Below are 14,518 nucleotides of genomic sequence, written 5' to 3'. Positions count from 1 at the left end.
TATATCTCAATATTAATCAATTCATAACGATACTAATTGTATTACATACAACGTACTATGCAGTACAATATACTTTTCAATATATAACAATATTAACTATATCTCAATATTGATCAATTCATAACAATACTAACTGTGTTACATACAACGTACTATGCAGTACAATATACTTTTCTATATATAACAATATTAACTATATCTCAATATTGATCAATTCATAACAATACTAACGGTATTACATACAACGTACTATGCAGTACAATATACTTTTCTATATATAACAATATTAACTATATCTCAATATTGATCAATTCATAACAATACTAACGGTATTACATACAACGTACTATGCAGTACAATATACTTTTCTATATATAACAATATTAACTATATCTCAATATTGATCAATTCATAACAATACTAACGTATTACATACAACGTACTATGCGGTACAATATACTTTTCTTACCTTTAATCCGATTCATATATTTCAGCCAACCCAAGTGGAGAACTATCCCCGATGATCTCAGCCCTATGTCACAACAACGATAAACCAATAAGTGTTTATCCCAAAACACTGCTTATATTCACATAAGACAATCGAGGGTTTTCTACCGAACCCCGCAGTATAAATACACTAAAATAAAACTTATATTTTGGCTCTAAAACATACACCATGTTGAAGAGCTCGTCGCAATCTTCGAAACGGTATATAGAATGTCCAAAACGGACACCTGAGTCAAAAGTTATGACAAAAATACGATTTCTGATCTCTTAGGAATTTCTATAAACTGTTAAATACGAAAATTTCAATTTTCGCACTCACCGAAACACTACCAAAACTTATCCAAATCACTCCAAACTTCACAGGGTGCATGTATGCCATAAATACTACCATCCTTACGTAACAGAAATAAAAATCGACCCCTTAAATGAAAAACGCCATTAACGTTCGGACTAAGCTTTAAAAAGTTCCAAACTCGATTTCTAACTCAAAAATCACTTCTAATTCAACAAGAAAATATCGAAACTAGTCCCATGACTACCCGAGAACAATTCTATAAGGTCAGAACCTTCATAACTATTCTAATTCACAAAACCCCTATACGAAACCAATTGTTTTTAAACTTAAAACGAAATTAAACCATACCTTAAGCTTTCCCTCTTCAAAGATTTGCTATCCTGCTACTACCAGAGCTTAGATCGCTAAGTTTTGGATTGAAAATTGAAGAAAATAGATATAAGGGGAGAAGGTTTTATCGAAGGAGGGAGAACGAGGGTTTCGTTCGTCGAACTGTTCTGTTTCACTGATAACTTAATATATATATAAGTTAACTTACGTTAACTTATATATATAAATAATATTATAATAATATAATAATAATAATAATAATAATAATAATAATAATATAATATATTAATAATAATAATATAATAATATTAATAAAAATTTTATTATTAATAGTTATCTTATAATTTCTTAGCCATTAAGAAATTTCTATTTCTAAGGTATTTAGCCAACTTCGAGTACTCTAAAATACTCCGATATTTCTAAAATCAACTTATCCCAATAATCTCATCAATATTTCTAACTAAAACTGTTGTGACATTTTTGGCCTCCAATCGGGTCTCCAGGGTCGCCAAACTTGAAAATATTTTTATTTCACAAATAACTCATATTATATCCACGTATTTCAAATAAATTTCCGTAATTAACAAATTACGCTTATGTATCTACTTATTAAGTCTCCAGGGTCGCCCAACCTGAAAATATTTTTATTCCACATATAGCTCATATTACATTCACACATGCTATATAAATCTCCGTAATTAACAAATTACGATTATTTACTTACTTATAGCAAAATTTAAATATTATACTGAAATAGATTAGTAAGATCATAATCCCACTAATTACCTGATTAACTCATAGTACAGTATAAACTCTAATTATTTACCATTAGGCTTATCGGGATATTACATTGGTGATGCAAAATTTTCTGTAATAGTTGATGAAGCACGAGATGAATCTAAGAAAGAGCAAATGTCAATTGTTTTAAGATTTGTTGATAAAGATGGTTATGTGCAAGAACGTTTTTTTGGGCTTATTCATGTCAAAGACACTGCTGCTATAACATTAAAAGAAGGTATTTTCTCTATACTCTCTAATTATAGTCTTGATGTTCAATCTATTCGTGGACAAGGTTATGATGGCGCAAGTAATATGCGTGGACAATGGAATGGTTTGCAAGCTTTAATTTCAAGTGAATGTCCTTATGCTTACTATGTTCATTGTTTTGCACATCGTTTGCAATTGGCATTAGTTGCTGCATCTAGAGAAGTTATTCCTGTCCATCAATTTTTTACAAAGTTAAATTCTATTGTTAATATTGTTGGTGCTTCATGTAAACGCAATGACCAACTAAAAGCTGCTCATGCTACAAATATTGCTCATTTACTTGAGATTGATGAACTAGAAAGTGGGAAAGGACTCAATCAAATTGGTTCTTTACAAAGGGCAGGTGATACTCGTTGGAGTTCTCATTTAAAATCTATTTCTAGTTTGATAAAGATGTTTAGTGCAACATGTGAAGTTTTATTGAATATTATTGAAGATGGTACTACTTTTGCTCAACGAGGAGATGCAGATGCAGCTTATGAGTCATTAACTTCTTTTGAATTTGTTTTCATTTTGCATCTTATGAAATTTTTTTTGGAGATTTCTAATATACTATGTCAAGCTTTACAACTTCAGTCTCAAGATATTTTAAATGCAATGCATCTTGTTTCATCTACTAAGACTCTCATTCAGAAATTGAGAGAAGATGGATGGGATGAATTAGTTTATGAGGTGAAATCTTTTTGTGAACGTGTTAATATACCTGTCCCAGATTTTAATGCTCACTATACTACAAAAAGAGGAAGAAGTCGTGGTCAACAAGATGCAATTACAGTGGAGCATTATTACAGAGTTGATCTTTTCAATTCAGTGATAGACTTTCAACTACAAGAATTAAACAACAAATTCAATAATAATACAGTGGAGTTACTCATTCTTAGTTCAGCTTTAGATCCGAGAGAGATACACACATCATTCAGAATTGATGATATTTGCAAGTTGGTACAAAAATTTTACCCAAGAGATTTTACAGAATACGAGATGGTACAACTAAGGACGCAATTTGAACATTTTGCTCATGTACGAGAACTTCCTGATTTTGCTGTTTTGGCAACTATTTCTGATTTATGTCAGTGGTTGGTAAAAACTAGAAAAGCAGAGATTTTTCCAATTGTCTATAAAGTGATAACTCTTATTCTTACACTTCCGGTTTCTACAGCTACCACAGAACGATCTTTTTCAGCTATGAATATAGTGAAGACTACACTTCGCAACAAGATGGAAGATGAATTTTTAAGTGATTGTTTGCTCGTATATATTGAAAAAGAAATCGCCAAAAAATTTAGTATAGATTCACTTATCGATGATTTTCGTGATATGCAAGAAAGACGTTCTGTATTTTAATTTCAATTATGAATTTAATAAAACATTGAAATTTTTGACACTTAAATTTACAATATAGTTTGGCCCCCCCTAATTTTTCATGCTGGCTCCGCCCCTGCTCATGTTGGTCTGTAGGGTCAGTCGTCAGTCCAAGAAGCAGCCAAAGTGACGTACCCGTGTATAAGAGCCATTAGTCCGTGGGTGTAAGGGCCCAATGGAGGCTTGAAGCGGGGACGCTACACCGCTCAAACCAAATCGAAAAAACCGATAAAAATTACAAATTGAAATAACCCGAAAAAATTACAAACCGTCCAATCTGTTATTTGGGCGGGTTGAAAATAGGTCCAACCCGCCCAATTAAACCGAATTACCCAACCAACCCGATTTTGAATTTTTTTTTCACTTTTTATTTTTTATTATATATAACATAAATAATTAAATATATAATAATATAAAGTTATATACTTAATTGTTAGTTTTAAAGTCATATATATTGTGTTGTGCTTTGGTGGAATGTGATATTTTTAATTTATCTTTTTAATTTTTATTGATTTTGACTTTGAAACCAAAAAAAAAAAAGTTTGGCCGGTTCGGGCGGATTAACCGACCAATCCGCCCAAACCGTTGGTCGGTTTACATATATATATATTTTTTAATTAGGCAGGTTGCACTTAAATTTAAGCAAACCAAATTTTAAATTGGGTTAGAAAATATATAAGATAAACCACCCATACCGACCGATGTACAATCCTAAATTCAGTAGCGGACCTAGGATTTAAAGTGAGGGGGGCGTAATTTTTTTTTTGTAAGTGAGGGGAGGCAAAAAAGTAAATTTAAAAAAGAAAAAAAAACATTTAATGGGATTAGGATCATTTTTTTTTTATATAAATAATGGGATTATGATCATTGTTCTCTAACTTATACGCTAAGTAGCTTAACCATTACACCAAAGTTAATATCATGTTTATAAATATTATCTTTTATTACAAATATATGTTGTAACTAACTAAATTGTATATATATTTTTTTCCCATTTTTTTTTTCAGGAGAGGCCACTATCCTTCTCGATTATATGTGGGTCCGCCCCATGCCCTAATAGTTAGTTTTCATATTTCAAAAACCTAAAACTTTCAAAATAAAAATACCTTTGATATCACATCTTAGACTAATGGAGAAACTTCATTAACTCGAATAGGACAAATTATATCTACCAAACAATAACAAAATTTTAAAGGTAAAATGTCCTTTTTTACACATGTTAACTTAAGAAGACCACACAAAATCATAAATTAGAGTCACTCGCATTTGTTTTAACTTAAAACAACTACAATCTCACAACTAACTTTTGTAAATGTTATATGAACTATTGTTTGTTTCATTTCAAGAAAAAAAAAACACTATTGTTGGTTAGATTTGGAGTTTGCTAAATTATTTAATTTTTATTATTAATATTGTCAAATTTGATTATTAATATTTTTTAACCTTCTCAAAAGCAAAGATATTTGGTTTTAAGGAAGAAAAGAAAAAAACCTTTGAGATCCGAACAACTCACCTACTGTCTTGGGTGGGTTACAGTCTCTCTCAGCAATGTATGTGATCCACACGTGTACATAAAGGGGCATAACTGAAAAGACAAGAAACTAAATTGGCTGAAATTATAAATAAAGTAAAGTTAAGAGGTCGAAACAAGAAATACTAGAAAGTTTCCCTACTTTCCTCTCGTGCTTAGTGAATTAATCCTCTCCTTCTCCCACTCTCTCTCTCTCTCTCTCCTCTATATCTCACTTTCTCTCTCATACCTCTCCGGTCACAGTAGGGCTTCTTCTCCGACACTTCCGAACACGTTTCGCACCGCTGCGCTCATTTTCGCCGGCAGTATTCTATCTCAAGCCACCGGAGGTAACCTCTCTTATCATCTTCTTTTGATCTCGTTCTTTCTCTTGCTCGAAGCTCTAAGCAGTGAAACCCTAATTGCCGAAAACTACACTCCGATATAATTCTTTTAGCGTGTGGTATTTAAGATTGTACAGTGTAATTAATGAGATCCTGAGATCGGTTTTATAGTCTGAGATTCATTGATTTCGTTTGTTTGTTTTTTCTCTCCCTCTTGATCAGGGTTAGAGAGAGTTTCTACAGGGTCCAATAAGATCCAGAGCGGTGATAATCGACGAAGCGAATATTGGACAGGGGAGAAAGCGGAGGTTAGGTCTTTGTTTTCTCGTGGTATCATTTTGATGCGTTGGTCGGAATTCGAATCCGCCAGGGTTAGAGTTTGGGTTGGACCCGTGAGATGGCTAATCCCGGAGCCGGGACCAAGTTCGTGTCTGTGAATCTGAACAAGTCGTATGGACAGCCTTCACATCATCATCATCACCATCCACACAATGCTAACTCATACGGATCGAATCGGCTTAGAGCCGGTGGCCACGTCACTGGGGGTGGCGGAGGAGGAGGTGGAATGGTGGTCCTTTCAAGGCCTCGGAGTTCGCAGAAGGCTGGGCCGAAGCTTTCTGTTCCACCCCCCTTGAACCTTCCTTCATTGCGCAAGGAACATGAGAAATTTGATTCTTTGGGCTCTGGTGGTGGGCCAGCTGGTGGAGGGGTTTCCGGAGGTGGGGCAAGGCCATCTTCGTCTGGTATGGGATGGACAAAGCCTGGTGCAATTGCTTTGCAGGAGAAAGAGGTTCTTGGTGATCAAGGTGCTGATGGTACTGGCAAGGTTTTCAATGGTTCTGATGTGGCAGTGAAGGGTAGTAGTGTTTATATGCCTCCGTCAGCTCGATCGGGAACAGTCGGTTCATCCGCTCCAACTTCTTCTTCAGCATTTCCACCGTTGGAGAAAGCCTCGGTGTTGAGGGGTGAGGATTTCCCTTCTTTGAAGGCTGCATTGCCTTCTGCATCTGGGAATGGGCAGAGGCAAAAGGATGGTTTGAATCAAAAGCAGAAACAGGTACATGGTGATGAGTCTCATGATGAGCAGAGGAATGGTTCTCGTTTGAGTACTCCTGTTGACATGCGCCCTCAGTTGCATTCATCTCGTCTTAGTAGTGGCAATGGAATGAATGGTAATGTGGGGACCAATGGTTTAGGTGGTTCTCAGTCAAGTGAACCCGTTCGGAAGCAGGAAGAGTATTTCCCAGGTCCATTTCCGCTAGTCCGAGTGAGCCCTAGATCGGATTGGGCTGATGATGAGCGTGATACCAGTCACGGTCTTACTGACAGGGGCAGAGACCATGGGTTTTCGAAGAGTGAAGCTTACTGGGACAGAGATTTTGATATGCCCAGAGTAAGTGTTTTACCTCACAAACCAGTCCATAATACTTCTGAGAGGTGGGCTCAGCGTGACGATGAAACTGGAAAAGTTACTTCCAGTGAAGTCCCTAAAGGAGACCCATATGTCAGAGATGTAAGAGCGCCTAGTAGAGAAGGGCGGGAAGGGAACTCATGGAGAAGTCCAGTAATTCCAAAAGATGGTTCTAGTGCTGCAGAAGTTGGTGCAAGGCAGTCTAATCTGAATGGAGAAATGCATAAAGAAAATAAATATGCTCCATCACATTTTCGAGAAAATGCTCACGGTGATTTTGGGAGGAGGGAAGTAGGGTATGGACAGGGAGGAAAACAGTCATGGCACAATACTGTAGACTCACATGGAACCCGAGGAGCTGACCGAAATACACGCTATGGAAGTGAGCAACACAGCAGATACAGAGATAGTTCTTTACAGAATAATTCAATGACCAAATCGTCATATTCTTCGGGTGGTGGCAGAGGGATGCATGTCAATGATCCAATACTCAACTTTGGCAAAGAGAAGCGTTTTCTTGCAAAGACTGAAAAACCTTATGCAGAGGATCCTTTCATGAAAGATTTTGGAACAGGTTTTGATGGTCGTGATCCCTTTTCTGGGGGTCTTCTAGGAGTGGTCAAGAGAAAAAAAGATGCAGTCAAGCAGACTGACTTTCATGATCCTGTTAGAGAATCTTTTGAGGCTGAACTTGAAAGAGTTCAAAAAATGCAAGAACAAGAGCGGCGTCGGATCATTGAAGAACATGAAAGAGCTTTGGAACTAGCTCGAAGAGAAGAAGAGGAAAGAACAAGGATGGCCAGGGAACAAGAAGATAGACAGAGGAAATTGGAAGAAGAAGCTAGAGAAGCAGCATGGAGAGCAGAACAGGAGCGGATGGAAGCCATGCAAAAAGCTGAAGAGCTGAGAATAGCTAGGGAGGAGGAGAAACGAAGGATGTTTATGGAAGAAGAAAGAAGAAAACATGCTGCTAAGCAAAAGCTTTTAGAATTGGAGGAAAAGATTGCGAAGAGGCAAGCTGAAACAACACAGCCAGGAAGTAGCTCTTCAGCCCTTGCAGATGAGAAATTGGCTATGTTAGAGAAAGAAAAAGATGCCTCCAGGGCAGCGGAGGTCAGTGACTGGGAAGATGGGGAAAGAATGGTGGAGAGGATCACAACTTCAGCATCCTCTGATTCGTCTAGTTTGAACAGGCACTCAGAGATGGGCTCTAGATCTCAGTTTACTAGAGATAGCTCTGCTGCTTTTATTGACAGAGGAAAGCCAGTTAATTCATGGAGAAGGGATGCATACGATAATGGAAACAGCTCGACCTTACATGTACAGGATCAGGACATTGGTCATCATAGTCCTAGACGCGATGCATCTATTAGTGGGAGATCATTTCCTAGGAAGGAGTTCTACGGAGGTGCAGGGGTTTTGCCTTCAAGATCTTATCAAAAAGGAGGAATTTCAGAACCTCCTATGGATGATTTCATTTTTAATAATCTAAAAGGGCAGAGGTGGAATCTTTCTGGGGATGGAGATCAGTACAGCAGAAACACAGAGATTGACTCTGAAATCAATGATCATCTTGTTGAGAAATTTGATGTGGGCTGGGGACAGGGCCGTCCCCGTGGTAACTCTTATTCTCAATATCCGGATCGACTATACCCAAACTCTGATGCAGACATGCCTTATTCTTTTGGGAGGTCACGCTACTCTATGAGGCAGCCACGTGTTCTCCCCCCTCCATCAATAGCTTCTATGCACAAAACCTCCTACCGGAGCGAGATTGAACAACGTCCTGGCCCTTCAGCTTTTTTAGATAGTGAGAGGCAGTATAATCATGTAGTAAGAAATGAACCTACCATGCCAACATCATATGACAGTAGTCATCGGCAGAGTCTTGGACAGCGTGATATAATTGATGTCCAGCAAGAAAATGAGCAGAAACTGGATGGTAAAACCACACCAAGGTGCGATTCACAATCCTCACTTTCAGTTTCAAGCCCCCCCAGTTCTCCAACTCATCTCACAAATGATGACTTGGATGACTCTGGAGAATCTTCATTATTATCTGCTGAAGGAGATCGCAAAGATGTTTCTTTGTCAGGGCAGGAGAATGAACCAGTTTGTTTACCTTCAAATGTTGGGGAGGAGAATATGACTGCTGCTAGCTGTGCATCTGTGGGTGATGATGAAGAATGGGCTGTTGACAACAATGAACAGCTGCAAGAGCAAGAAGAATATGACGAGGATGAGGACAGATACCAGGAAGAAGATGAGGTGCATGAGGGAGATGAGGAAAATATTGACGTGCACCATGAGTTTGAAAATATGCATTTGGAGGAGAAAGGGTCACCTGATATGAACAACTTGGTTTTAGGATTTAATGAGGGTGTTGAAGTTGGGATGCCAAATGATGATCTTGGAAGAAATGCTAAAAATGATGAAACTACATTTGTTGATCCTCTGCCTTCATCTAGCTCTGTTGAGGATGGTTGTCCTCGAGTATCTAGTGAAAGTGAGGTGCAAGATTTGGTTGTTCAACACAGTAATGCTCCTCATACAACACAAGAATCCAAACACGTGGATGCTCCTGGCAGTTCTGGTGTATATTCTCCCCATCCAGTCATGTCTTCAGCTAGCGTTGCCTCACATTCTTCCAATCAGGCTGTTACATCTAGCATGCCTGCTGTTCAAAATCAGGCTGAGGTACCACTTAAGCTTCAATTTGGGCTTTTTTCTGGTCCATCCTTGATACCTTCTCCAGTCCCAGCAATACAGATCGGTTCTATACAGATGCCTCTTCATCTGCATCCTCAAGTTGGCTCTTCTCTCAGTCATATGCATCCATCACAGCCTCCTCTCTTCCAGTTTGGGCAGTTGAGGTATTCATCTCCTATTTCTCAAGGGGTTTTGCCGTTGGCTGCTCACTCAATGTCTTTTGTTCAGCCGAATGTTCCATCTGGTTTCTCTTTCAATCAGACTCCAGGAGGTTCACTGCCTATTCAGTCTGGTCAAGACTCCTCTCAGAGCCTCACAAAAAATGATAGTTCATCCCTTCCAGCTGATAACCAATCTGGTATTAATTCAGGGCATATGGATGTTTCTCAAGGAAGTTTGAGAAAGGATGGTTTGGTACCTGCCAGGGAAGATGCTGAAATCTCTAGTATGGTGCAATGTGGCCGATCAGAGCTGTCTCACATTGGTGGTGAAGGGCACCAAAATTTGGTTGTGAAAAACTACAATGCTATGCCTTTTACCCAAGAATCAGAGGGGCAGCCTCAGACAATCTCAAAAGAAAAAGGTCCAAATGGGCCTAAGGTCCATGGCTTGGTATCCAGTCGCAGAGGGAAAAGATACATATTTGCGGTGAAAAATTCTGGCTCAAGATCATATCCTGCCCCCGAATCTACTCACTCTGGAGCTAGTGGATATCAGAGGAGGCCTCGTCATATTCAGCGAACTGAGTTTCGGATACGTGAAAAGTTTGATCAGAGACAACCTATAGGCTTTGTTTCATCTGATGATTTAGGGTCGGATGAGAAGTCAAATTCAATTGGAAGGGGTATAGTGCCTTCTGTTAGAACTGGACCAAAGAGGGTTATTTCCTCGCATGCATCAAAGCAAACATTAGAGTCGGATTCTTCCAGCTCTGTTCCACCTGGTACACAAGTAGATTCTGCTAGTCGAGCTGAAAGAGGATCTGGGAAAGAATCTTCAATGAAAGGTCAGAACATTCCTCAGTCCGGAGAGGGTAAGCTGAAAAGGAATATATGCTCTGAAGAAGCCGTAGATGCTCCTCTGCAGAGTGGCATTGTGCGTGTTTTTGAGCAACCTGGTATCGAGGCCCCAAGTGATGAAGATGATTTTATTGAAGTAAGGTCTAAAAGACAAATGCTAAATGATCGACGTGAACAGAGAGAAAAGGAATTCAAGGCTAAGTCTAGGGTTGCTAAGGTTGTTATTTTCATATTCAATTTAAAATCTCATTTCTGCTTGACCATGCCTTAAAATAGTTGTTTAATTATATAATTTTTTTATAAATGCTTTATATTATAATTCATGTCAGGTGCCACGGAGATCTCGTCCTACTTCAAAGACTACATCAACACCAACAAACTCAAGTAAAGTTTCTGTATCATCTGGTAGAGAAGCACCAAACAACATTCGCCCTGATTTTGCTACTGAGGGACGTGAATTGGGAAACAGGGAATTATCATCTGGTTTTAACACCACCTTAGTGTCACAGCCATTGGCTCCTATTGGCACTCCTGCTTTGAAAAGTGATCCCCAGGCCATCAGGTATTTATTTGTTCTTCTGAACAAGAGTTATATTGCAATTAAAGTAATACATACTAGACAAACTCCTAAATCATGTTTCGTTAACAGGCCAGTACAGACAAGTTCCCAGGTATCTGGTGCAGTAAAAAATATTGGGTCAGGCATGCTATATGACACTAAAACAAAGGTTATGGATAGTGTTCAAACGTCATTGAACTCTTGGGGCAATTCACGAATTAATCAACAGGTGTGTGCCCATGTCATCACAGCTAGAAGCCTAATAATGTATCTTGCTTTAATCAAGCTTTGCATTTGGGATGTATTTGCATTTGAATAATTGATATTTCTCCTAAGTGGTATTTCATCTTTTGCTGTTAGTTTGTTGTATGACCTTAAAATGATGGGTGATTTTTTTTTGTTGTTCCCTTCTTATCTTTTAATTAGTCTTACTTGCATCTGTGCTTCTCTATTAGTGTATCATAAAAAGGCTTGTCTTTAGAAAGTTTGGGCTGTTGAAATGAGCAGGTTTCTGCTTGAACTTTGCCGCAGAAATATTGTTTATATATGCCTTGTGTAAAAACTGCTCTGAAAAAATCATTTGAGAGAACCAAGTTATATTAAAATTTTAGAGCTCTGAAACTTACGAATTACTTCTTGTAGGTTATGGCCCTGACGCAGACTCAACTTGATGAAGCTATGAAGCCTGGCCAATTTGATTCTCGTGCCTCTGTGGGAAATCAAACTAGCTCAGTTAGTGACTCCAGCATGGCTTCATCATCCATTTTGACAAAAGAGAAATTATTTTCTTCTGCTGCTAGTCCAGTAAATTCATTGCTTGCTGGGGAGAAGATTCAATTTGGTGAGAAAAGGCACATAACTGAAAACTGAAAAGCACATAAATTATGTTCCTAATGCTTATGTATAGGCCTGATCTTTTCAGGTGCAGTCACATCTCCAACAATTCTTCATCATACCAGCCGTGCTGTTTCACATGGAATTGGGCCCCCAGGTCCATGCCGAACAGAAGTACAGCTTTCTCACGGTCTTGGCGGAGCTGAGAACTGTGATATTCTCTTTGAAAAAGATAAACACACTACGAAATCTTGTGTGCATCTTGAAGATTGTGAAGCTGAAGCTGAAGCAGCTGCTTCAGCCGTTGCTGTTGCAGCAATTACTAGTGATGAAATTGTTGGTAATGGGCGGGGAACTTGCTCTGTCTCAGTTTCTGATACAAAGAGTTTTGGAAGCACTGGAATTGATGGGATGACAACAGGTAGAAAGTTTTCTGTATTCAAGTTCTTGTTGTTTCCTGTGTCTAGCATAATTCTATATTGGTTATGTTTTATGTTTTTGTAGGTGGAGCTAGTGATTCACGATTTACTTGCCAATCAAGGGCGGAAGAGTCTCTTAGTGTATCTCTTCCAGCAGATCTATCAGTTGAGACTCCGCCAATTTCTTTGTGGCCTCCTTTACCAAGTCCTCAGAATTCTTCTAGCCAAATGCTTTCACATTTCCCTGGTGGTCCACCTTCCCATTTTCCCTTCTACGAGATGAATCCAATGTTAGGGGGACCTGTATTTGCTTATGGACCACATGATGAATCTGCATGTACCACCCAGTCACAGTCCCAGAAGAGCACCGCACCAACTTCAGCACCAGTAGGGACCTGGCAGCAATGTCATTCTGGTGTAGATTCATTCTATGGTACACCTGCTGGATTTACTGGTCCTTTCATTAGTCCATCTGGGGGCATCCCAGCGGTTCAAGGTCCACCACACATGTTTGTTTACAATCATTTTGCACCAGTTGGACAGTTTGGGCAAGTTGGTTTGAGTTTCATGGGTACTACCTATATACCATCTGGAAAGCAGCCCGACTGGAAGCATAGCCCTGCATCTTCTGCCATGGTGGTTGGTGAGGGAGAGATGAATAATTTGAATATGGTTTCTGGGCAGCGCAATCCTGCAAGCATGCCCACTCCCATTCAGCATTTGGCCCCGGGGTCACCACTCCTGCCCATGGCTTCACCGATGGCAATGTTTGACGTTTCTCCTTTCCAGGTAACATCCAACGTGCTGTCCTGAATGTCAAGTTTAAAGTGCTATGGTTGTCCATGCATTGATATTGAATTTGCACTCTTCCTTTAGAATTTCCATAGCTTTCTTGGTTTTTGGACTGGGCATAGCCAAATATATTACTACATTGATTAATAGTGTTCTGTGATTGTTCTGTTTACAGTCCTCTGCTGACATGTCAGTTCAGGCACGCTGGCCTCATGTCCCTGCATCGTCTCTGCAGTCTGTTCCTTTATCGATGCCATTGCAGCAACAAACAGACACTGCACTTCCTTCTAAGCTTACCCATGCTTCTCCTGTAGACCAATCATTATCAGGCAACAGATTCCCTGAATCTCGAAATACTATGTCCTCTGACAAGAATCGAAACTGTCCCATGGCAACTGATGCTTCTGTGACTCGATTGCCGGATGAGCTTGGTTTGGTAGACCCTTCAAGTACCACTGGTAAAGTAGTTTCAGCACACAATGTAGCCAGTAAGGGCTCATCTGTAAGCATGAATTCAGATACTAGCAAGCCTGATGTATCTCAAAATGTTAGTAGCAGTGGTAGTGGCCAGAACACTACCTCCAATGTCAAGGCTCAACCTGCTCAGCATAAGAGCAATATCTCTGGCCAGCAGTACGGTCATTCCTCTGGCTATAATTATCATAGAGGAGGTGGAGTTTCTCAGAGAAATAGCTCCACCGGTGAGTGGACCCATCGAAGACAGGGTTTCCATGGAAGGAATCAATCCGTGGGTGGAGAGAAGAGTTTTCATTCTTCAAAAATGAAGCAAATTTATGTGGCAAAACAGACCTCAACCGGTTCTTCGACACAGTCGTGAGAAAGTTATTCCCTTGTGTTTTGATGGATTTGCTTGAGAGGTTGAATCATTTATTCATGAATAAAAAATTTTGGCTATTTTTTTTTTCCTTGGGCAGCATCTGTTGCATTCCTTAGGTGTTTAGTTATGATATTTGGGTTTTAGTGACTGGGAAATATAAGTAGAACCCATAGGTAACTATTGTGCTAGTTTTCGAAGATGAAGGTTGTTACAACAATCATCCATCTGTGATGTTTCTTCACTCTACACCAGATTGACGATTGTCCATTTGTGAAAAAACTAAAAATATTTGATGTACTAAAATATTTAATTGTTAACGGTAAGAGTTCATTTTTATTATTTTTACCCCACATTATTAATGATAGTTAATCTTTAGTCCTCAATGGTTCCAAATTTCTGTGTTGTCCTTGTACTTTTATTGTTTTTTAAGTATAGTTTTGGATGTACTACTACTTAATTCTATCTGGGCATTAATTTAATCTTTAGTCCTCAATGATTCTCTTTTTGTTTTTGTTTTCATAAGAGACGGCTCTATTTCTTTT

The 14,518-nt window shown here is 38.8% G+C and overlaps 2 protein-coding genes across 3 annotated transcripts; both read left to right on the top strand.

The window, feature by feature from the left end:
• Positions 1–2,044: 2,044 nt before the first annotated feature.
• LOC115717502 (uncharacterized) lies at positions 2,045–3,523 on the top strand. Its single transcript, XM_061113975.1, has one exon. It carries the CDS (start codon positions 2,045–2,047, stop codon positions 3,521–3,523), a length of 1,479 nt encoding a protein of 492 aa, XP_060969958.1.
• Positions 3,524–5,194: 1,671 nt separating this feature from the next.
• On the top strand, positions 5,195–14,315 carry LOC115715032 (uncharacterized). 2 transcript variants are annotated; one of them, XM_030643816.2, is made up of 8 exons: positions 5,195–5,401; positions 5,618–10,751; positions 10,864–11,096; positions 11,184–11,322; positions 11,736–11,934; positions 12,016–12,348; positions 12,432–13,135; positions 13,314–14,315. In XM_030643816.2, the coding sequence occupies exons 2-8, from the start codon at positions 5,793–5,795 to the stop codon at positions 13,974–13,976; spliced, it is 7,230 nt and encodes a 2,409-aa protein (XP_030499676.2). In that variant the 5' UTR covers positions 5,195–5,401; positions 5,618–5,792; the 3' UTR covers positions 13,977–14,315. The 2 variants fall into 2 exon arrangements, with proteins under 2 accessions (XP_030499676.2, XP_030499675.2); XM_030643815.2 differs by having other exon boundaries at positions 12,001–12,348.
• Positions 14,316–14,518: the final 203 nt, after the last annotated feature.

Source organism: Cannabis sativa, chromosome 4 (genome assembly GCF_029168945.1).
Source record: "Cannabis sativa cultivar Pink pepper isolate KNU-18-1 chromosome 4, ASM2916894v1, whole genome shotgun sequence".
In the NCBI taxonomy this organism is placed as follows: Eukaryota; Viridiplantae; Streptophyta; class Magnoliopsida; order Rosales; family Cannabaceae; genus Cannabis; species Cannabis sativa.
This window is presented reverse-complemented; position numbering and strand designations above follow the sequence as displayed.